Source organism: Phyllobates terribilis, unplaced genomic scaffold (genome assembly GCF_046119375.1).
Source record: "Phyllobates terribilis strain yellow unplaced genomic scaffold, ASM4611937v1 Scaffold_10__3_contigs__length_209671492, whole genome shotgun sequence".
Classification (NCBI taxonomy): domain Eukaryota; kingdom Metazoa; phylum Chordata; class Amphibia; order Anura; family Dendrobatidae; genus Phyllobates; species Phyllobates terribilis.
This window is the reverse complement of record NW_027362770.1, coordinates 54,582,949-54,607,309: the sequence shown is the minus strand read 5'-3', so window position 1 is coordinate 54,607,309 and position 24,361 is coordinate 54,582,949. Positions and strand designations below refer to the sequence as shown.

Genomic DNA, 24,361 nt, shown 5'->3' with positions numbered 1-24,361 from the left:
ACAGCGTGGGAGAATTCTCCTGCGCTCAGCGCTTAAGCAGGAGAATTCTCCCACGCTAGGATGGCATTGAGATGACAGGCTGGATGGCAGCTGAGCGCTGCCATCCAGCATGCCATCCTTCATAGACACTGCATAGCACAGAATTGTGTGTTTATTTAAATTAAAGGACTTTATTCTGGGTGTTTGTGGTTTTTTTTTAACTTTGACTATGGGGTTAGTAATGGGGGTGTCTTATAGACACCTCTCCATTACTAACCTGGGCTTGATGTCAGCTGGCATTATAAGCTGACATCAACCCCAGCCCTATAACCTCACTGCCACCACTACAGGGCAGTGGGAAGAGCGAGGCTAAGTGCCAGAATTGGCGCATCCTATGGATGCGCCATTTCTGGGGCGGCTGACGGCTGGTGTTTCTAGCCTGGGAGGGGGCCAATATTCATGGCACCCTTCCTGGGCTATTAATATGAGCCCCCAGCTGTCTGCCTAGCCTTTGCTAGCTATTAAAATAGGGGGGACCCCACGTCATTTTTTTGCGGGTTCCCCATTTTAATAGCTAGTAAAGGCTAGGTATTCAGCTGGGGGCTGATATTAGTAGCCTGGGAAGCTCCGTGGGTATTACCCCCTTCCCAGGTTTCAAACATCTGCCCCAGCCGTCTACTTAACCTCCTCTAGAGACTAAAATTACGGGGAACCTCACGCCAAAGTTTTTTTTAATAAATTCTTTATTTTAACACTAAATGACAAATACAGTAACCAACACTGTCACTGTACTTCTTATATATGTGACTGACATGTTTCGATCTATCTAATCTATGTGTGATGCTCTATTCCTTCTTGTCTAAATTGTCGGGTACCGGTGTATGCCCTGCTGAATTGCCGGCCGTCTTTTTTAAAGAGAGTGTCTTCTGAGCAGTTTGTCAGCTTTTGGACACCTTTGAAGGTGTTTTCTATGTGTTTCTATGTGTTTTTGTTTGCCTGCCATTGGTTTTAACGGTGTTCGACGGTGTTTGACGGTGTTCTAAGGTGTTCGACGAACAGTTCCACGAACATCCCGGTGTTCGACGAACCGAACCCGAACACTACGGGGGTGGCTCAACACTAATACTGAAGTAAAATTTCTGGAGAAAATTATGCAACAGCTCATCGTGAATTGAGGTCTCACGCCCCTGTTTCATCTACCTTGGTGGATTTGGAGAAAACTGGTGTGAGAACATCAAAAGTCACAACATTTTTTTGCTCAAAGCAGCATTGCGCTTAATTTTTGTGGCATTTCGAAGAGATTTGCAAAAGTCTGCAGGGAGGAATAAGCCAGGCCTGTATGCGGTGAGCGTATGGCTTCCGAATACTATAACCTGCAGATTAGCTCCATATCTGCAGGTTAGTTGTGTTTTTTCACATAACAGGTTCTCTTTAAATTAAAGGGGCTTTCCCACGAACAAAAGTTAATTTTAAAAATTGTCTGTGTCTGATTATGTACGTAACGTACCACAGCTCCTGGGCAGGGGAGGAAGCAAGATGCAATACAGACATTACAGCATGGGGATCACAAAGGATTCATTTTGTGAGGTAAAACATTTCCCTCCCCGTTTTTAAACAATAATTTACCTCACAAAATGAATCCTCTGTGATCCCGTGCTGTAATGTCTATATTGTCTTTTTCTTCCTCCCGGGATCTGTGGTATGTTCCGTATGCGGCCAGACACAGCCAATTAGTAAAATTAACTTTTGTTAGTGGGAAAACCCCTTTTTGGGTTCCATCATAAATGCCAAGGAGAAGAAGAGTAAGACAGTCCAGCGGTCACATCCAGAAAGGCGTTCAAAGGGTTAAAAAGGAGAATGTATGTGGAATCAATGTCAGGTCTGAACACAAGGGGATCAATCCAATATAAACTCACTAGAGCTGTAAGAAAATAAAATACCTAGTCAGAGACAGGTGGGTCATGAGTAGGGATGAGCGGACCCGTGGAAGTTTGGGTTCTGATACCCGACCCGAACTTTAGTCCAAAGTTTGGATCAAGAAACCATACCCGAACTTGAACCAGAACCGAAACCACATTGAAAACAATGGAGACCCGAACTTTGGAGCAGAAAAATTCTCTCTCTTCAATGAACTTTCCCCGGAACTTTTAGCACCGGACAGTGACTGTACAGTATGAACGCCAAACTTTTAAGTTCCATTTCGCTCATCTCTAGTCATGAGGACTTAAACAGGGTACCTTGAATCACAAACTGGCCACCAAACCCACTCTGCCATTGGTCTGCTGACCAACCTTAGCAGTTGGCAGTATTATCGATTGTTAGTCCAAGCAGTTGGCATTCGCCATTGTAAAGGGTCTTTTAAACAAACAATGATTCATTTGAAACAGAAATCTGGTTGACCACAGAAAATCAATTATGAAAATGACTACTATAAAGTTTGCAGTAGAACAATGCTTATGGAGGTGAAGTCAGTAGATATCAAGGAGTCATTTATTTCTAAAATGTGTGTATCCCATATATCTGATTATTACCAGCAAGCCTGAACTGTGTAAACTCTTGATATAGATCTTTTTAGACATTAAACTCTGTAAAATGTAGAATTTCAATGCTATAAAAGCAGCAGGCATGTGAATGGTATTTCATTATCGGGCTTCTTCAAGGATATAATAATAGGGTAGTGTGAGTTTGACATATTGATAATTATTGAATAGTATCCATAGAAATGCTTATAGCTAACATAGCAGAAATGACAAGAAAATGACAGACTTGAGAATCAAAGTGTAAAGTGTCTCTGCGGAGAGAATTATTTCTAGAGAATTCAAAATCCATGTGGTTAGATCTGTATGTACTCATTTATACCTGCTCTCTCCAATGACCTCAATTATAGATGTCTTATTGTTAAATTATGATTGCCATTGGCAGTCTGCAGATGACACTAGGAAGAAGATTCCTGTGATAAATCAACACCACATGTAACACCTTGCAAGATGTGATTAGAAGAAACGTTGAGGAGGCAGCCGAACATTCATTTAGCAGAAAATAAACCCCTAGACAGGATTAAAGATGAAAAAGAAATATGTTAAGAAGATGTAAAAGTGTGAATTTACATGTCATTGAAGCAGTGCATTCCTGTCTCTGTTATTACGCCAAAATCTACTTTGTGTTAAGCAAATGTGTGAGTAACTGTAACCCATTGCACGCCATAACTCATGCTCACACGGCATTCATACCAAATATCTAGGCTTTATTTTCCTTAAGAAAACCCTGTGGTTGTGTTCACACACGACACCATTAAGACGTGACACACAGACTTACCCCCATGCATCAGTTATTCATGGACAACAAACATAAGTATTTCACAGAAAAAACTCATTTATCCATCATTATCTATAGTAAATAAGGAGTGATGCTCCAATTTGCAATAATTCCTTCAATTCTGGATTTTTTTTTATATATATGTGAGTCCGCCATGGATTTTTGGATTTTGTTTTTATGGTGTCCATCATAAAGTAAAAAGGACCAGGCAACATGGATCTCTGCGTCAGTATGATTACTCTTTTACCAAAATGATAAAAAAGCAGATATTTGTATTAAAAAATAAATACAAATTTTGCTCATGTCACCTTTTTCTGAGACGTGTAATTTTTTTTTCTTCTTTTTTCTGTGGATTGAGCTCTGATAAGCTGACATTTATATTAAAACTTTTTGGGGAAATACAAGGCTTTTTATTGCAATTTTTTAAAGGAGGTGCCCCAACAACAAAAAAAACCCCGCAGTTCTGATTTTTAGATTTTTTTTTTTCTCATTATGGCTTTTACCATTTGGGTTAATTAACTTTATATTTTAGTTGGTTGGATTTTTATGAACATAAAAATACTGAGTGTGCTATATTTTTTAGTTCTTTGTTATAATAAAGAACTAAAAATATAGCTAATCGCAGGTTCAAGTCACCTAAGAGGGCTGAAATCTAAAATAAAATATGAAAAAAAGTATATAATAAAAAAAGTAAAAAATCATATTACCTCCTATTTTCCACCATTAATAATTTTTAATGGTGGAAATCAAGAGGTAATATGATTTTTTTTTAAATTATATACATTTATTTTCATATTTTATTTTAGATTTTAGTCCTCTTAGGTGACTTGAACCTGTGATTAGGTCATGGAGGGCCAATGGAAGCCAGTACATGTGCACACGGGCTATTAGGCTGTTTAAATGCTGCTGTCAGTAATTGACAGAGGCATTTAGATGGTCAAGCAGCAATGATCTCTGGTTGCTGCTGTGGTACAAGATGCAGCTGTTAGAGCAAGATGCAGACTGTGAGTCGGCTCTATACATCAACAGCCGATGTGACGTACTTCTATTATGTCACATGTTGTTAAGGTATTAAAGGGGTTTTCAAGGACTTTTAATAAATAGGAGGAGGGAAGATATCATTGTACAATAAGGAAGTGTAACTTACAAGTCCACCACTTCTTCAGCATCACCAATTTGAGGATCTCTTCTAGGACTAGCACTGATGGCTTTCTGCCCATCAGTCACTTGATCATGAAGCCAATCAGTAGCCTGTGCAATTGGGGACTGATGGATGAGACATTATTATTTTAAGGGATCGCTCATACGAGTGTATACATTGGATCAGTGCTATCCGATGTTTTATCTGATAGCACTCATACCATGCACGAGAACCGGTTTGATTATTCTAATGACACTCGGCTCAAACTCTGTCGGAGTATCATCTTAGTGTGATCTGGTTCTCTCACATTTTAGAATCAGAGCACAGGTTTGGATAAGATGGAGAACTTAATTTCTTCATTGTTTTAGTCCACGGATGTCAGACTGCATTTGGGTGACATATGAGTGTTGTCCGATGATTCACACTCACCTATGGATTCATGAGGGATCGCTCCTGCCAAACAAACCTGATCGCCTTCTACGAGGAGGTGAGCTCACAGCTGGACCGGGGAGAGTCAGTGGATGTTGTATACCTTGACTTCTCCAAAGCGTTTGATACCGTGCCACACAAAAGGTTGGCATATAAAATGAGAATGCTTGGTCTGGGGGATAATGTGTGCAAGTGGGTAAATAGCTGGCTGAGTGATAGAAAGCAGAGGGTGGTTATCAATGGAGTAAGCTCAGGGTGTGTCAGGGTTACTAGCGGGGTGCCTCAAGGGTCTGTCTTGGGCCCTATATTATTTAATATATTTATTAATGATCTAGTGGAAGGGTTGCATAGTAAAATAGCAATATTTGCAGATGATACTAAACTTTGTAAAGTAGTTAATACAGATGAGGATAGGGCACAGCTACAGGAGGATTTAGATAAATTGGGGAGTTGGGCCAAAAAATGGCAAATGGGGTTCAATGCCGATAAATGTAAGGTCATGCACATGGGAAAGAAAAACAGCAGTCACCCATACATATTAAATGGGAAACCATTGGGGAAATCTGACATGGAGAAGGACCCAGACGTCTTGGTTAATAGCAAATTAAATTGGAGTGCCCAGTGTCAGGCAACAGCTGAGAAGGCAAATAGAGTCATGGCATGCATCAGAAGAGGAATAGGGGCATATGATGAGAACATTGTTCTTCCTCTGTATAAAGTGCTGGTAAGGCCGCACTTAGAATATTGTGCACAGTTCTGGGCTCCGGTGCTCAGGAAAGACATATTGGAGCTAGAGAGGGTACAAAGGAGGGCGACTAAGGTAATAAAGGGAATGGAGGGACTAGAATACCCAGAGAGGTTGTCAAAATTAGGCCTATTTACATTGGAAAAGGGAATGCTTAGGGGAGACCTCATAAACATGTATAAATACATCAGGGGGCAGTACAGAGATCTCTCCCATGACCTGTTTATACCAAGGATGGTGACAAAGACGAGGGGGCACACTATGCGTCTGGAGGAAAGGAGGTTCCTGCACCAGCATAGAAGGGGATTCTTTACGGTCAGAGCCGTGAGACTCTGGAACTCTCTGGGAGAGGAAGTGGTGATGTCCAACTCACTTAAAGAGTTCAAGAGAGGCCTGGACGCCTTTCTTGAGAACAATAAAATTACATCTTATGCTTAGTTAATTAATCCAGGGATTTAATCTGACTGCCAGATTGGTGTCGGGAAGTGAATTTTTCCTCAATGATGTAAATTGGCCTATACCGCATGGTTTTTTGTTGCCTTCCCCTGGATCAACGCTGCGGAATAGCTGCAGTGCACAAGAAATAGGCTGAACTGGATGGACGCTTGTCTTTTTTCGGCCTTATAAACTATGTAACTATGTAACTATGTAACTATAGACTTGTATGAGGAAACGTGATCTCAATTGTGGAGCCACTCGCAGCATGCTGACATTTTTTTTATAGACCGATTCGATCTGTAGAAAAGAATCACAGATCTGCACTGCCCCATAGTAGAACATTGGCCCAAGGGCTATCCAATAAAACATTGATTAACATTCGGCCATGTGAGCGAGCATTAGGTCTCTGAAACTCAAACATCAGATCATTTTCTGGGTTACTAGAATTTCTTGTGAATTGGGTTTCAATAGCAAAGTAATCACTGTGCACTATGTTGAGTGTCACCCAGAGTACAGGTATACACAATGACATTGCTCATTGTCAATCAGACATACAGATTTAGCTTTGGAAAATGTCTCTGTAATAGCCATAAATCTGAATGTCTGTGGTTGTGTAAAGAGATACTTGACAATCTCATGTAATGCTATCATCTGGTGATGTCAATGCGTCCACATAACTTTGGCCATGTTGCACATGTTAACAGTCTTATGTCCTCATTATTCCACCTGAAATATTAAATCAACTTAGAACTTCATATTAAAAAGTTTGTCTCATTTCTCTTTTCTTCAGAAGTTGTCCAGCTCACACTTGACCCGGATAAAGAGGTCATCGTGACAACTGTAACTGTGGGCTTAAGTACTGTGCTAACCTGTGCGATTCATGGAACACTACGTCCTCCCATCATCTGGAAAAGAAACCGAGTAATATTAAACTTCTTGGATTTGGAAGACATAAATGTAAGTCACAATGTTCTTCCAATGGAGGATTTACAGAAATTGCTTTTAGCATTCAATAACATATTAAAATAAGAAAAAATGCAGGAAAATTGTAGATATTTAGGGTGAAGAAGTGTTTGCTCTTGCAAAGTAAGTTCTCCACAAGTCAGAACTTAAAAAATACAGCATACGGGTAACACTTTTCTGCCTGATGTATATAACTCAAATTCCATGCACCATGAGTATAGCTATTATCTTACCCAGTAATGTCCCACATATATTTCATCACAATGCAACATCTGTGCTTTTAATTCCTGAAAAGGTGCTGAATTGAACATTTGGTGCACGGTGATGTGGTTGTTTTGCACTCACAAGTCTGAATTGCAATTCTTGAGCTTTGCAATAGATACATGACACAACTCCCTGTCAACTCTTGATTTTTAATATTTTTTTCCTAAGGGTTAAATAATGTTAAAGTTGAATATACAGTGGGGAAAATAAGTATTTGATACACTGCTGATTTTGCAAGTTTTCCCACCTACAATGAATGGAGAGGTCTGTAATTTTTATCGTAGGTACACTTCACCTGAGAGCGACAGAATCAAAAAATAAAATACAGTAAATCACATTGTAGGATTTTTAAATAATTAAATTGCACTTGATTGCATGAAATAAGTATTTGATCACCCACCAAACAGCCAGAATTCTGGCTCTCACAGACCTGTTAGTTTTTCTTTAAGAAGCCCTCCTACTCTGCACTCATTACCTGTATTAACTGCACCTGTTTGAACTTGTTACCTGTATAAAAGACACTTGTCCACACACAAAATCAAACACACTCCAACCTCCTCACTATGTCCAAGACCAAAAAACTGTGTAAGGACACCAGGGACAAAATTGTAGACCTGCACAAGGCTGGGATGGGCTACAGGATAATAGGCAAGCAGCTTGCTGAGATGGCAACAACTGTTGGCACAATTATTAGAAAATGGAAGAAACACAAGATGACTTTCAATCTTCCTTGGTCTGGGGCTCCTTACAGGATCTTGACTCGTGGGGTAAGGATGATTCTGAGAAAGGTCTGAAATCAGCCCAGAACTACATGGGAGGACCTGGTCAATGACCTGAAGAGATCTGGGACCACAGTCTCAAACATTACCGTCAATAACAGACTATGCAATCATGGATTAAAATCCTGCAAGGTACCCAAGGCGCTCACGCCAGCACATGTCCAAGCCCATTTGAAGTTTGCCAATGACCATCTCGATTATCCAGGGGAGGCATGGACGATGGTCATGTGGTCAGATGAGACCAAAATAGAATTTTCGGTATCAACTCCACGTGTTTAGAGGAAGAAGAAGAATGAGTACAACCCCAAGAAAACCATCCCAACCATGAAGCATGGTGGAGGGAACATCATACTTTGGGGGTGCTTTTCTGCAAAGGGGATGGGAGGAATGCACCATATTGAAGGAAGGATGGGGTTATGTATTGCAAGATTTTGGCCAACAACCTCTTTCCCTCAGTAAGAGCATTGAAGATGGTTCGTGGCTGTGTCTTCCAGCATGACAATGATCCGAAACACACAGCCAGGGAAACTAAGGAGTGGCATTTCAAGGTCCTGTAGTGGCCTAGCCAGTCTCTACACCTGAACCCAATGGAAAACCTTTGGAGAGAGCTTAAACTCAATGTTGCCCAGCAACAGCCCCGAATCCTGAAAGATCTGGAGAAGATCTGTTTAGAGGAGTAGGCCAAAATCCCTTCTAAAGTGTGTGCAAACTTAATCAAGAACTACAGGAAAAGTCTGACCTCTGCAATTGCAAACAAAGGTTTCTGTACCAAATATTAAGTTCTGTTTTTCTTTTGCATCAAATACTTATTTCATGAAATAAAAAGCAAATTAATTATTTAAAAATCATATAATGTGATTTTCTGTTTTTTATTTTTAGATTCTGTCTCTCACAGTTAAAGTGTATCTATGATAAAAATTACAGACCTCTCCATTCTTTGTAGGTGGGAAAACTTGCAAAATCAGCAGTGTATCAAAAACTTTTTTCCACCACTGTAGCTAGGTCTATATATGGCTAGCAACAGACAGTAATATTTAGTCATGATTTTTGCAATTTCAGGCCAATAACATTTGTCCAGAGCTAAAAAATGGTCTCACCGCTGTCATCAGTCAATAAATTATTTTGAGCATATTGGTTATATCTTCATACTCTAATGCAGAGATATTTTTTGTAAATATTGCACTGAAATTGTATTTCTTATGTGGGCAAGCAACACTAGTTATAGAACCATTATTTAATAGAAAGATTAGCAACATTTTTAGCCCTGATTAGGCTCACTGTAACATGACTCTTGGCATGTTGTTGTGAAATTCCCTTGACTGTTACTGCACCTCAATGTTTCTAGAACCTGCAATTTTTGCAGCAACATATATTTCTGCCACGGTTGTAAGACTCCCAGACATTGAAGTTGATGCATGAAAACGCTAGAATTTGGCCCTGACTTAAATATATTTTGATATCAAACAATTGCCTTACATGAGCTTTCATATCATAATAGAGTGTCTTTTTGTTGTAAATCGCAATTTGTGCCTGTCCTGCTACCCTATAATTCATAGTGACTTACACTCTTGTGTGAATATTTGCTGACTGGTGTTTGGCCCTTTGGCAGCACATGTATGGTGGAAGTGAGACATAAGGAGGAGAACCTTCTCCATAGCGCACTGGTCCCGACATAGAGTTAAACTGTTTGATGCCACTGTAAATTGTGAATATCTTAAAAACAAAACCCAAAAGACAATGGGGAAATCCAATGGTTTTTTTTTGCTTTTTTTAAATTAATTCCAGATGAATTTACTGTATGCAGTAAAATTAATGGTATTGTTCAAAATCACAACTCATCCTGCAAAAAAACAAGCCATCATATTGCTAAGTTGTTAGAAAAATATAAAACAAAAAATTGGTTTTGGAAGGCAAGGAGGATAGAGTGAAAGTGCCAAAAAAGAAAAATAACCGCATTGTTGAGGTGTTAAAAAAAGAAAGCGTGACTTTCATTCCTTTTTAGAAATGAACAGTAAAAATTAAAAATACAAGTGAATATAAAAAACTTTGTAATATAGCTTATCAAAGGAAAATGCCTCTTTCCTCAGTTATCAGACTCCTCTTCAGTGTCTTCTGTCTTCAGTGAAGAAATGTTTTTAGCTCAGTAAGGGATAGTTCTACAATTACTGCCTATAGAAGTTGATGGAGAGAGGAGAGGTAAGAGACAAAGGTGGAAAGATAAGTATAGATAATTTCTGAAAAATGTAAAATACAAATCAATGTTATTTCTAATGTATTTACACCTTACAGCTTACCCTAGAAAGTCTTCTGTAATAACCATTGCACTTTAAAGATTTAGATTTTTCATCCATTTTCATTTATTATATCTCTCAACACCACGGTTACCGGCTAACTGACTTTGGAGCTTTCACCTCTCATTAAGAACGTTTTTCTTTGGTCCTCTGTGGTTTACAAAAACTGACAACACTGATCAGCGCACTAAAAAGCGTTGGCTTTTGTAGCCCATTAATTTAATTATCTCAATTTTCGTCCTGAGGTTGCCTGAAGCAGTTACACAATTGCATTTCTACTTTGCACAACAAGGTTAGCAATTTAGTTAATTGGAAATACAAGAAGAGATTAATTGCAGAATTTAACTTCAAGGAAATGATGTTGCACAGTGCCACAGCTGTCCCTGCACACAAAATGTCTGTGTTACACCTCCTCTGGGAACGACAGAGAAGAAATCCACATTTCAAATTCCATTTCATCATCTCAGGCTGCTAAGTGATATTTTATTTGCAATTAATTAGCTTGGAATGAATGAGAAAAAAAAGAGTTTGAGATATGAAATTCAAAAGCATTTTACATGAGAAAAGTGGTAGTAGAATATTTTCATTCAAAACGTATTATAATATGTGTGTACTGATGTAAAGGTAGCAGGTAGATTATTGTTCTAATAGATCTCATCGTCCTTATGTTAGTTTCAAAGTTCCTTCTTTAGTAATGATGCCTGGAATCATTGTTTATTTTTTACTCACACAACCCTTTCGATAAACATGTATTGGACTGGCGAAAAGTACTTCCCACACAGAACTATGCAAGTACGAGTTGGTTGTAACCCCTAAGCCCACAATATTTAAGTTTGCCAACAATTTGTCAAATCATCAGCGTTTCCCATGACAAAATCAAGATTAAACAAGTTGTGCTATGGTGAATATGGTGATTAGATGCTTACCAAAAAGGCACAGGACTGTTATCTTTAAGTCCCCAGCAATGATTGTCTAGAAAAGGCTGGAGCAATTGGCCCCATAGGTGAGGACGGATATAGAAAAGGTGGGGCAGCTTATAAGGCCACCGGGGGAGTGGCTTGGCCTTTTCTTCCTATCCTCAGGACAAGACACAAGTCCCGCCTGCCCTACCCTAGTGATTGGTTGACCACACAGGTCACGGTGACATTTCCCTACGATATGCGGCCTATACGAAATGCGAGAGATGCTTTGCTATGTATCTGCTAATTGTGTACTCCACGTAATATATGTAAAAAAAAAAGGGTGCCAAGCCTGGAATCACTACGAGCAGCATCCTTCTAAGCCCAAGGGAAGGGCAGTCCGGCAGCCATGGTTCCCTGGAGGTTTAGCCCAAAGGGGGTTTTTCCTCTCCTGAGTGCTGTAGGACAACTCTTTGTGAGTCGGAGGTATCCCCGGGCTGCCTCTAGGGGCATGCATAATTCGGGTCCTTGAAGTTGGTTTTAAAATTTGTATGGCAGTATCCACTTGACACGGATCCCTCGGTTATATGTGGTTTTGGGGTCTGGTGATTTGTGGGACTTAAATGGATGTCAAGTCCCGGCTGTGGCGGTTTTAAACCGTTTGGGCCCCCTGCGGTTCGGGGTGGTTCGTGGCGCTTCAGGCTGGTGGTGGATGAATAGAAGCAAGTGGAATTGTGTCATTGGGATCACCAGCCCATTCTTATCTTCAAGGACCTTAACGCGTTTTTATGTAAAAAGATATACAGTACAATGCTTCTTAACTATGCTTTCATAAAGGCCACTGCGGCCAATTGCATCCAAGCCATGGTGTCAGTCATTTTTGGGGGGTAAGGGGTGAAGATGACTGACACACCTCAGATTGACGATACTGACGCGCCCCCAGGGCCGCGGGGTACTCGGCATCCGGGCCTCTGGCTGCTGGGGGAGATTACGGTGGCTGGCCCGGTCCGTGACCCAGGGCGGTCAGTGCAAAAAGGGGGTACTATTATATGGGTTTTTTGGGATTTTTCATGATGCCACCTGTGGATTGCGGCTAGATGGAGCCGCCGCTGCAGAGCAGTCCTCTGGAGCTGGTGTTGCGGCAGCAGGGATGGTGTGGCTCTCCACAGGTAGTGCAAGCTCCAGGGCAGTGTAAGGTGGTGTGGATTGCGCTGGGCATTGTAGTGCAGGGAGGAAATGATAGCGCAGGCAAAATAATTGGACAGAGGCGGTGCAGTGCAGTCATCCGTGTCTTTACTCACAGTTCTCTAGTTCCACAGGGTGCACTGTCAGCTTACAGCCTTCCACATCGCGCTGCATTCACCAGGCAGGGGTTCAGCTCTTCCTCAGGGTATTTAGGAATGCCTGACAGAATCCCATTTTCTCGTGTTCCTATTTAGACCGTCTTCACACTGGGTCTTTCTCCCTCCTGCCCTGCGCTGCCCACTCTCAATCCCGCTCGGGTGCTCTGAAGTCCCTCCTGTACGTCGGATCCCGGACCTACTTGACCCTCCTGGGGATTAGAATGCTGCTTACGATCCCCCTGTCTTCTGACAGGTGCGGGGCATACGGGTGCCTTCCTGCACTCGCCGTACCACCTAGGATCCCTTCTTAGAATGGAGCCTACTCCCTGCTCCCCTCCTGGGCCTCCAGACCTGGCCCTAATTGTGAAGCAGAGCTGCTACTGAGACTCTGCTCCCGGACTGTTCTGCTGAACTGTCCCGAGCTGTTCTTCTGAACTGCTCTCCTCTGACTGAACCACCACACACTAAGATGGCTTCCCTTTTTATACTCCTACCAAAGTGCTCCCTCTAACTACTTCCTCCACCCACACCCACTACTGGTTCCCCCTACCTTTGCATTCCCCCCACTCCAGCCAGGGTCAGGGCTCAGCAGAAACATACAGTACAGACCAAAAGTTTGGACACACCTTCTCATTTAAAGATTTTTCTGTATTTTCATGACTATGAAAATTGTACATTCACACTTAAGGCATCAAAACTATGAATTAACACATGTGGAATTATATACTTAACAAAAAAGTGTGAAACAACTGAAAATATGTCTTATATTCTAGGTTCTTCAAAGTAGCCACCTTTTGCTTTGATCACTGCTTTGCACACTCTTGGCATTCTCTTGATGAGCTTCAAGAGGTAGTCATCGGAAATGGTTTCACTTCATAGGTGTACCCTGTCAGGTTTAATAAGTGGGATTTCTTGCCTTATAAATGGGGTTGGGACCATCAGTTGTGTTGTGCAGAAGTCTGGTGGATACACAGCAGATAGTCCTACTGAATAGACTGTTAGAATTTGTATTATAGCAAGAAAAAGGCAGCTAAGTAAAGAAAAAACGAGTGGCCATCATTACTTTAAGAAATGAAGGTCAGTCAGTGCGAAAAATTGGGCAAACTTTGAAAATGTCCCCAATTGCAGTTGCAAAAATCATCAAGCGCTACAAAGAAACTGGCTCACATGAGGACCGCCCCAGGAAAGGAAGACCAAGAGTCACCTCTGCTTCTGAGGATAAGTTTATCCGAGTCACCAGCCTCAGAAATCGCAGGTTAACAGCAGCTCAGATTAGAGACCAGGTCAATGCCACACAGAGTTCTAGCAGCAGACACATCTCTACAACAACTGTTAAGAGAAGACTTTGTGCAGCAGGCCTTCATGGTAAAATAGCTGCTAGGAAACCACTGCTAAGGACAGGAAACAAGCAGAAGAGACTTGTTTTGGCTAAAGAACACAAGGAATGGACATTAGACCAGTGGAAATCTGTGCTTTGGTCTGATGAGTCCAAATTTGAGATCTTTGGTTCCAACCACCGTGTCTTTGTGCGATGCAGAAAAGGTGAACGGATGGAATCTACATGCCTGGTTCCCACCGTGAAGCATGGAGGAGGAGGTGTGATGGTGTGGGGGTGCTTTGCTGGTGACATTGTTGGGGATTTATTCAAAATTTAAGGCATACTGAACCAGCATGGCTACCACAGCATCTTGCAGCGGCATGCTATTCCTGTTAGAACCTTGCTGTTAGGTTTTTTTTCCTTTGCTGGTCACATGACCTTGTTGGCCTATTTAATCCTGCTCCGCCCTTCTGGCTTTGCTGGACTTCATTGTATATCTACTTTCTAGCTAGCCTGTGCTCTGTATCTAACTCTGTTAGTTTGCTTGGTCTACGGACCTCTATGTTCTATCTATTTTGTTTGTTCGTCTGTCTGCTACTATTTCTGTTAGGAGGTGTCCCATATTCCTCCCAGTCCTTAGTACTTGTAGGGATTCCCTCCTCACATCTATAGGTCTCCGTACAGACTAGATTAGGACTTTAGCAGGTCTGATCGCAGGATCAGGTTCCCTGTTACATCGTAGGGATTCAGCTGAGTCTTATAGTAGGGACAGATCTCCTCTCTTTCCTTAGCTTTGGTAGCAGAACATAACAGTAAGTCCAGCCTGCAAATTCTCTAAGGAAAGATTTTTTTTTTTTTTTTTTGTTCCATCATGGTGTCGGTTCAGGATTTGGCTAAACACCTGCAGGGACTCTCTCTGGAAGTGGCTGAGCTCCGTCAGCACGTGAGTAACTGTCCTGGAGCATATTTCTTGGAGCCTAAGGTATGTTTGCCGGATTTATTTTTTGGTGAACATCGAGAATTTTTTTCATTTAAAAATGCTTGCTTATTGTATTTTCGTTTGAGACCCAAGTCCTCTGGGGATGAATCCCAGCGCGTAGGGTTCATAATGTCACTTTTGCGCAAAGAGCCTCAGGAGTGGGCCTTTTCTTTGCAACCTAGTGATACATGCTTCAGATTAGTGGATAGTTTTTTTTCTGCTTTAGGACTATTATATGATGATCCTGACCGTGTGGCATCAGCTGAGACTGAGCTGAGACGTTTAAAACAAGGATCAGGTAATGTCGAAAAATATTGTACTCATTTTCGTCGTTGGTCCACTCAAACAGGGTGGAACGATTCTGCTCTGAAAAGTCTATTTCTTGCTGGGCTCAGTGAAAGGGTTAAAGACCTGCTAATTGCTTATCCTACACCTGAGGATTTGCAACAGGCTATGCAATTAGCTATACGGGTGGATAGAAGACTGCGTGCTAGGGTTAATAAGAGCAAATCCTCTGCTATGTCAGTTTCTGGTTATGATAATGTGTGTACTAACAGTGGTGAACCGATGGAGATTGGATCGGTGGCACCTCGCTCTCAAGAAAAAGACCGTCGTTTTTCAGAAGGCTTGTGTTTCTATTGCGGAAAATCTGGTCATTTGATTAAAGGCTGTGAGCTTCGTATGAAGAAAGAAAAAAAAATGGTCAGTCACGCCCGTATTGCCTGTTTAAATTCCAAGGGTATATTTTTAGCTGCTTCCACGATTGCTCAGGAAAAATTAATGGAATTTCGGGTGTTTGTTGATTGCGGGTCTACACTGAATGTAATTGATGGGGGATTCGTGGAAAAACTCAATTTAAAACCTGAACCTTTATCATCCCCCATTGCTGTGGTTTCTGTGGATGGCTCCCCTTTGAAGAATATTACTCTCAAGGTCAGTGAATTTCCTCTCACTATTAATGGTGTTCACCATGAGAAATTGGATTTGGTAGTGTTGAATAACTTGCCTTCTCCAGTAATATTGGGTTTGCCCTGGTTAAAATTTCACAATCCTGTACTGGATTGGTCTACCAGTGAAATTAAATCCTGGAGCCATAAATGTTATGACAAGTGTTGTAACGGGCGTATTGCAGCTTTGGATAGGGGAGAATTGCCTGTTCCTATTCAGGATTTTTGGAGAGTTTTTTCTGAGAAGGAATCGCAGGTTTTGCCTCCCCATAGAGACTATGATTGTTCTATTGAATTTGTCCCTGGAGCGACTCTTCCTAAAAGTCGTTTATTTAACCTTACCATTCCTGAGAGGAAGGCTTTGGAGGAATACATACAGACAAGTTTGGCCGCCGGTCACATTAGGCACTCTAAGTCTCCTGTGGCGGTTGGATTTTTTTTTGTAAAAAAAAAGGACGGCGGTTTACGTCCTTGTCTGGATTTTCGTGAGATTAACAAAATTACGGTACGCAATCCTTACCCACTGCCATTGATTCCTGATCTGTTTAACCAGTTATTGGGGGCCAAGTGGTTCTCTAAAATTGACCTTAAGGGGGCATACAATCTGTTGCGCATGAAGGAGGGTGATGAATGGAAGACTGCTTTTAACACTCCTGTGGGTCATTTTGAGAATCTGGTTATGCCTTTTGGTCTTACTAATGCTCCTGCATTTTTTCAGAATCTGATTAATGACATCCTTAGACCTTTGATCGGTAAAAATGTGGTTGTGTATTTGGATGACATTTTGATTTATTCGCCAGATCTGGAGTCTCATTGGCGGAGCGTGCGTGAGGTATTACAGTTATTAATGGACAATTCGCTTTTTGCTAAGCTGGAGAAATGTGAGTTCGCTGTACAGAGAATTAGTTTTTTGGGCTACATTATCTCCAGCAAAGGTTTTGAGATGGATCCGGTTAAGGTTCAGGCTGTGCAGGAATGGCCTAGGCCTATTGGTTTGAAATCGATACAGAGGTTTTTGGGTTTCGCCAATTACTACAGAAAATTCATAAAAAAATTTTCTAGTATTGTCAAACCTCTGACTGATCTCACCAGGAAAGGTGCTGATGCGGTTCAGTGGTCTTCTGAGGCCATTGAAGCTTTTGTGTATCTCAAGGAGAGGTTCACCTCTGCTCCCATCCTTATGCAGCCTGATGTTACTAGGCCGTTTTTGGTTGAGGTTGATGCTTCCTCTGTGGGGGTTGGCGCAGTATTGTCTCAGGATAACGGGGATGGATTACATCCCTGTGCCTTTTTTTAAAAAAAATTTTCGGAGACTGAACTGAATTACGATATTGGTAATCGGGAATTATTGGCTATTAAACTCGCATTTGAACACTGGCGCCACTTCTTGGAAGGTGCGGAATTTCCCGTTCAGGTTCTTACGGATCATAAAAATCTGATATATCTTGATGCTGCCAAGCGCCTGAATGCCCGTCAGGCTAGGTGGGCACTGTTTTTCTCGCGGTTTAATTTCTCCGTTACTTACATCCCTGGTACTAAGAATGTTAAGGCGGATGCCTTGTCTCGCAGTTTTTCTCCCATAGTCGGTGCTGAGAAAGAGGAAAACATTTTACAAGAAGGTGTTGTGATAGCTGCTTTAGACTCCGTTTTGGAAGATGAGATTCTTAAAGCTCAGGAGAATGCCCCATCTAACACTCCTCATGGGAGGTTGTTTGTGCCTGGGACCTTTAGGAGAGATTTGTTTGTTGAGTGTCACGAATCTCGGTTGGCAGGTCATCCCGGAATCTCTGAGACCAAGAGACTGGTGGGTCGCAGTTTTTGGTGGCCTGGATGGCAGAAGGAAGTCATTAAGTGGGTGCGCCAATGTACTATATGTGCTAGATCTAAGTCCTCACATACTCCTGCTGCCGGGTTGCTTTGTCCTTTGGAGGTCCCCAGTGCTCCTTGGACACATTTGGCTATGGACTTTATAACTGACCTTCCCTCCTCTGAGGGTTTTACTGTCATCTGGGTGGTCGTGGACCGTTTTAGCAAGATGTGTCACTTCGTTCCCTTCGTCAAACTGCCCTGCGCTAAAACTCTCGCTAAGGCCTTTGTCAAGGAAATTGTCAGACTTCATGGCGTTCCTACTGACATTGTTTCTGATAGGGGTCCTCAGTTCGTGGCTCGTTTTTGGCGTGCCTTTTGTGACAGGTTGGGAATTCATTTGTCGTTTTCGTCCGGATATCATCCTGAATCTAATGGCCAGACAGAAAGGAAAAACCAGGATGTTGAGCAGTTCTTGCGTTGTTTTGTGGCAGACAATCAAGAGGGGTGGTCTGAGTTTCTGCCACTTGCCGAATTTGCTCTGAACAATCATACATCTTCTTCTGCTGGTTGTTCGCCTTTTTTTTGTTGTTCTGGGAGACATCCGTCGTTTGGGTCGTTCTCCAAGTTGGGATCTGCCGTGTCTGAGGAGGAGAATTTTTCCGGTGATTTGGAAAGAGTTTGGACGGATGTGCGTGGTAATCTTCAGGAGGCCAACAGAAAATCTAAAGACTACTTTGATAGGAAACGACAGGAGGTTTTGTTCGCTGTTGGTGACATGGTTTGGTTGTCCTCTAGGAATCTGCGGTTGAGGATTCCTTCTAAGAAATTGGGTCCCAAGTTTGTAGGGCCCTTTAAGGTGCTTCAGGTTGTCAACCAATCTGCTGTTAGGTTGGAGGTTCCTACCTCCTGGAGAATTAATCCGGTCTTTCATGTCTCTCTGTTAAAAAAAGCTGTTGTGTCGGATGGTGACGCCTCTGCCTCTGTTCCTCCGGTGGTGGAGGACGGGGAATATGAAATTTCTCGCATCCTTGACTCTAGACGGTATAGAGGTAGTTTGCAGTATCTTGTGGCCTGGAAAGGTTTCGGACCCGAGGATAACTCTTGGGTGAGGTCAGATGATGTTTCCGCGTCCAGACTTATCAGAGCGTTTCACAGGAGATTTCCTGATAAGCCTGGTCCTAGGGGATCCGGAGGATCCTCTTAGAAGGGGGGGTACTGTTAGAACCTTGCTGTTAGGTTTTTTTTCCTTTGCTGGTCACATGACCTTGTTGGCCTATTTAATCCTGCTCCGCCCTTCTGGCTTTGCTGGACTTCATTGTATATCTACTTTCTAGCTAGCCTGTGCTCTGTATCTAACTCTGTTAGTTTGCTTGGTCTACGGACCTCTATGTTCTATCTATTTTGTTTGTTCATCTGTCTGCTACTATTTCTGTTAGGAGGTGTCCCATATTCCTCCCAGTCCTTAGTACTTGTAGGGATTCCCTCCTCAAATCTATAGGTCTCCGTACAGACTAGATTAGGACTTTAGCAGGTCTGATCGCAGGATCAGGTTCCCTGTTACATCGTAGGGATTCAGCTGAGTCTTATAGTAGGGACAGATCTCCTCTCTTTCCTTAGCTTTGGTAGCAGAACATAACAATTCCATCCGGTTTGCGTTTAGTTGGACCATCATTTATTTTTCAACAGGACAATGACCCCAACACACCTCCAGGCTGTGTAAGGGCTATTTGACCAAGAAGGAGAGTGATGGGGTGCTACGACAGATGACCAGGCCTCCACAGTCACCAGACCTGAACCCAATCGAGATGGTTTGGGGTGAGCTGGACCGCAGAGTGAAGGCAAAAGGGCCAACAAGTGCTAAGCATCTCAAAATTGTTGGAAGACCATTTCCGATGACTACCTCTTAAAGCTCATCAAGAGAATGCCAAGAGTGTGCAAAGCAGCCATCAAAGCAAAAGGTGGCTACTTTGAAGAACCTAGAATATAAGACATATTTTCAGTTGTTTCACACTTTTTTGTTAAGTATATAATTCAACATGTGTTAATTCATAGTTTTGATGCCTTCAGTGTGAATGTACAATTTTCATAGTCATGAAAATATAGAGAAATCTTTAAATGAGAAGGTGTGTCCAAACTTTTGGTCTGTACTGTATATTGCGTCTTGCCCCTCCTGCCGGCCTGGAGTAGTGTAGTGTTGGATGCAGGTGTTGGGGTTCCGGACAGCACTCCCTCCTTACCTGAGAGAAGAGAGACACCACACCTCTGGGTGAGGTGCAGTATCTCTGTGGCAACTGAACCCTCAGGGGCGCCACAATACCATAGTCATGTTCTTCATTGACATATACCGATAGCACTTTTGGAAACTGTAGCTGTTGCCAAATTATGGAATCTTGCATCTACAATTGGGTGAATCTACAGCAACAACAGGACAAAGGAATAGAACATGGTCAGACCAGGCCAAAGCTATAGCGACAACAGGACAAAGGAATAGAGCATGGTCAGACCAGGCCAATGCTACAGCGACAACAGAACATAGAAATAGAGCATGGTCAGACCAGACCAAAGCTACAGCGACCACAGGAAAAAGGAATACAACATGGTCAGACCAGGCCAATGCTGCAGCGACAACAGGACCAAGGAATAGAGCATGGTCAGACCAGGCCAATGCTACAGCGACAACAAGACAAAGGAATAGAGCATGGTCAGACCAGACCAAAGCTACAGCGACCACATGACAAAGGAATACAACATGGTCAGACCAGCCCAAAGCTACAGCAACAACAGGGAACAGGGAAAAAGCATGATCATCCAAAGCCACTAGAAAAGAATTACAAGTTCCGGGTGTGGCATTCAAGACTGGCTAAATGTAAGAAGTAGTCCAAGCTCAACATTTGGATGTAAAACTACAGGTCACAAAAAAATCAAAGGGACTAGTTGCAATGGCTAAAATGGATTAGCTAAGCTGTAGGTTTGGATGAACAGCAAAAGACAAGTAGCATTGTTATAGCGAGATACAAACAAAACGGGATAGACACATGGAACAGAAAAGCTGGATTAGCAAGTCGGCATCTGAAGTGATGTGAAAAAGTTAGAGCTGGATATGCTGAATGGCATGTGGAACAGCATGGAACACTGGAACTGAATATGCTGGATAGAGTGTGGCACAATGCACGGTGACTCAGTGGTTAGCACTGCAGCCTTGCAGCACTGGGATCCTGGGTTCAAATCCCACCAAGGACAACATCTGTAAGGAGTTTGTATGTTTGTGTGGGTTTTCTCTGAGTTCTCCAGTTTCGTCCCATACTCCAAAGACAGGGAATGTAGATTGTGAGCCCCATTGGGACAGCAATGATAATGTATGTAAAGCGCTGCAGCGGAATATGATAGTGATATATAAGCAAAGCGTAATAAATAATAAATGTGGAACAGAGTGTAACAATGAAGCTGCATATGTTGATTCGCACATGGAACAGCGTGGAACTGAATATGCTAAACAGATTGTGGAACAGTAGATGGAACGTGGAAGAGTGAGCCTGAATATGCTGTACGGCACATGGAACACTGTTGAACAAAGGAGATGGATATGTTGGATGGCAGTTTTAATACAGCAGATCCAAGTGCGTGGACAACACTTGGTCACCATGATAACACCAACAAAAATGGAAGCCGAGGAAGCCAGTCACTGGAGAAGGGAGACACAGTGCTTGAGGTAGAAGCCAGAGCAGGGGAGTCCTACAAGTCAATAGGCAGAGCCCAGGAACAAAGCAGTACATCAGACAATAATATACAGTACAGTAAGGAGTGGAGATAAAAAAGCTGGTCAATTACTAATAAATGCTACTAATTAGACTTATTGAACAAAAAAGTAAAGAATAATAAAACCTGCAGGTACACTGTATACTTATGGGTGGTTTTGGATAGCTGACTACGCTTTTCATGTTATCATGTATTCAGCTAGTCCATTTTTTATGACACCATCAGCTGAAGCAAGTTGATCTCACGCCGATATTGTAATTGGGATTCTACATAACCAAACATTGGATCAAATTTTTGAGCACTGGGTTCTACTTTAATGCATTGATAATCATATATTTTATCCAATATTCATATTTTTTACCATATCTCAAGGTTTTTTAATGTTATTTACACAGCAAGGGTATTTACAGCAAAGATGACAGCTGATGCATGCTGGCCAATCCATGGGCAGCATGTGTCAGGCACAGGCTGTGTTATCTCAGCCAGGTATGTTTGACCCTGAAATGCTGCAGTATTGCAGAGAAAAACATACTTTAAAAGACACCAGGGACCGAGCTGCACAGAAGGCTAGTTGGAAAGGCGGGTGCCTGGTGACTTCTCGGAGTCAAACAATGCTGAAATCATGAAATCATACAGCCAGGGTCTGATACATGCTGTGATACATGCTGTCCTTGGATCGGGTAACATGTATCAGCTGTCAGGTTACCTTTAAATATATACACATATTTATTCTTTGATGTTGCAATTAATTGACTGCTTTGGCCTTATTTTTCCACTATGACTCATTTGGCTCAGCTCTTTATCTTGTGATTTATTTTTAAGATCACTATTTTTTAATCTGTTGTCAAGTTTCTGGCTATTTATTAATTGATGCTACATACCCTCACCTACTGTATCCTCATCCATCTCTTGTATATTGTGAGCCCTTGCGGGCAGGGTCTTCTCCCCTTCTGTACCAGTCACTGTCACATTTTTGTTCAAGATTATTGTAATTGTTGTTTGCTATGTATATCCCCTTTTATGATGTAAAGTGGAAGAGGATAAATAGAGCCATAATAAATAATAATAATAATAATATTAATATTGGTTTATAGTATTAGACCAAGAGAGTTTTCCATTTTTAGTCTTATCCCATGCAACTTTTGGCGTGTTTAAGCTTTTTGGCTATGTTATGTGTTTTTAATTGCTTTGTTTGCTATTTCTGTAAAATCTAATAGTGTAGATATGCCAGGACTAGAGATGAGTGAACCCGAACTTAAAAGTTTGGGGTTCGTACCGAACATGGACTTCTCCTGGAAGGACGTTGCAATGTTCGGAGTTCCGAGGGAAAAAAGGAGAGAGAGAGAATTTTTTGAGCTGAAAAGTTCGAGTCTTCATTGTTTTCCATGGAGTTCGAGTTCTGGTACAAGTTCGCGTACAGTTCTGGTACCCGAACCAAACTTTGGAATAAAGTTTGGGTGGGGTACGAGAACCCGAACTTCCGCGGGACCACTCATCCCTAGCCAGGACCACTAGAGGTATATACTTTTATTCTCCTTTTTTCATTGACTTTTTATACACCTTTGCACTCTCTTTTTAATTTTGTCAGGGTTCCCACCTCGCTTCTGTATTTGCTCACATACAGTATGTACACACATATACACACTGTGAACCACATATACACATATGTACATTCATATTTACAAATGCACACATATACACACTGTGGCAAACATACACACATATGTACATACAATCACACACACACACGCATGTGCACACACACAGATGCTGGCTGCCATCTAATAGTAAGAAATAAGGATCACCTGTTACAGTGCATTGTGAAAGTATTTGGCCCCCTTGAACTTTTCTACCTTTTGCCACATTTCTGGCTTCAAACATAAAGATATAAAATTCTAATTTTTGGGGGAAGAATAAACAACAAGTGGGACACAGTCGTGAAGTGGAACAAAATTTATTGGATAATTTAAAGTTTTTTAACAAATTAATAACTGAAAATTGGGGCGTGCAATATTATTCGGCCCCCTTGAGTAAATACTTTATAGCGCCACCTTTTGCTGTGATTACAGCTGCAAATCGCTTGGGGTATGTCTCTATCAGTTTTGCACATCGAGAGACTAAAATTCTTGCCCATTCTTCCTTGCAAAACCGCTCGAGCTAATTGAGGTTGGATGGAGGGCGTTTGTGAACAGCAGTTTTCAGCTATTTCCACAGATTCTCGATTGGATTCAGGTCTGGACTTTGACTTGACCATTCTAACACCTGGATACGTTTATTTTTGAACCAATCCATTGTAGATTTTGCTTTATGTTTGGGATCATTGTCTTGTTGGAAGATAAATCTCCATCCCAGTCTCAGGTCTTTTGCAGACTCCAACAGGTTTTCTTCCAGAATGGTCCTGCATTTGGCTCTGTCCATCTTCTCATCAATTTTAACCATCTTCCCTGTCCCTGCTGAAGAAAAGCAGGCTCAAACCAAGATGCTACCACCAACATGTTTGACAGTGGGGATGGTGCTTTGAAGGTGATGAGCTGTGTTGCTTTTACGCCCAACTTATCGTTCTGCATTGTGGCCAAAAAGTTTTATTTTGGTTTCATCTGACCCGAGTACCTTATTCCACATGTTTGGTGTGTCTCCCAGGTGGCTTGTGGCAAACTTCAAACAAGACTTTTTATGGATATCTTTGAGAAATGACTTTCTTCTTGCTACTCTTCCATAAAGGCCAGATTTGTGCAATGTATGATTGATTGTTGTCCTATGGACAGACTCTCCCACCTCAGCTGTAGATCTCTGCAGTTCATCCAGAGTGATCATGGGCCTTTTCGCTGCATCCCTGATCAGTCTTCTCCTTGTTCGAGATGAAAGTTTAGAGGGACGGCCGGGTCTTGGTAGATTTGCAGTGGTCTGATACTCCTTCCATTTCAATATGATCACTTGCACAGTTCTCCTTGAGATGTTTAAAACTT

The 24,361-nt window shown here is 41.9% G+C and overlaps 1 protein-coding gene across 3 annotated transcripts in view; it reads left to right on the top strand.

The window, feature by feature from the left end:
• The window catches only part of FSTL4 (follistatin like 4), a 1,654,952-nt gene that overhangs the window by 1,370,883 nt on the left and 259,708 nt on the right, over positions 1-24,361 (top strand). For all 3 annotated transcript variants that reach the window (XM_073649560.1, XM_073649559.1, XM_073649558.1), the window contains exon 7: positions 6,838-7,004. In XM_073649560.1, the coding sequence (XP_073505661.1) occupies positions 6,838-7,004 (167 nt within the window). The remainder of the gene's footprint in view (positions 1-6,837; positions 7,005-24,361) is intronic.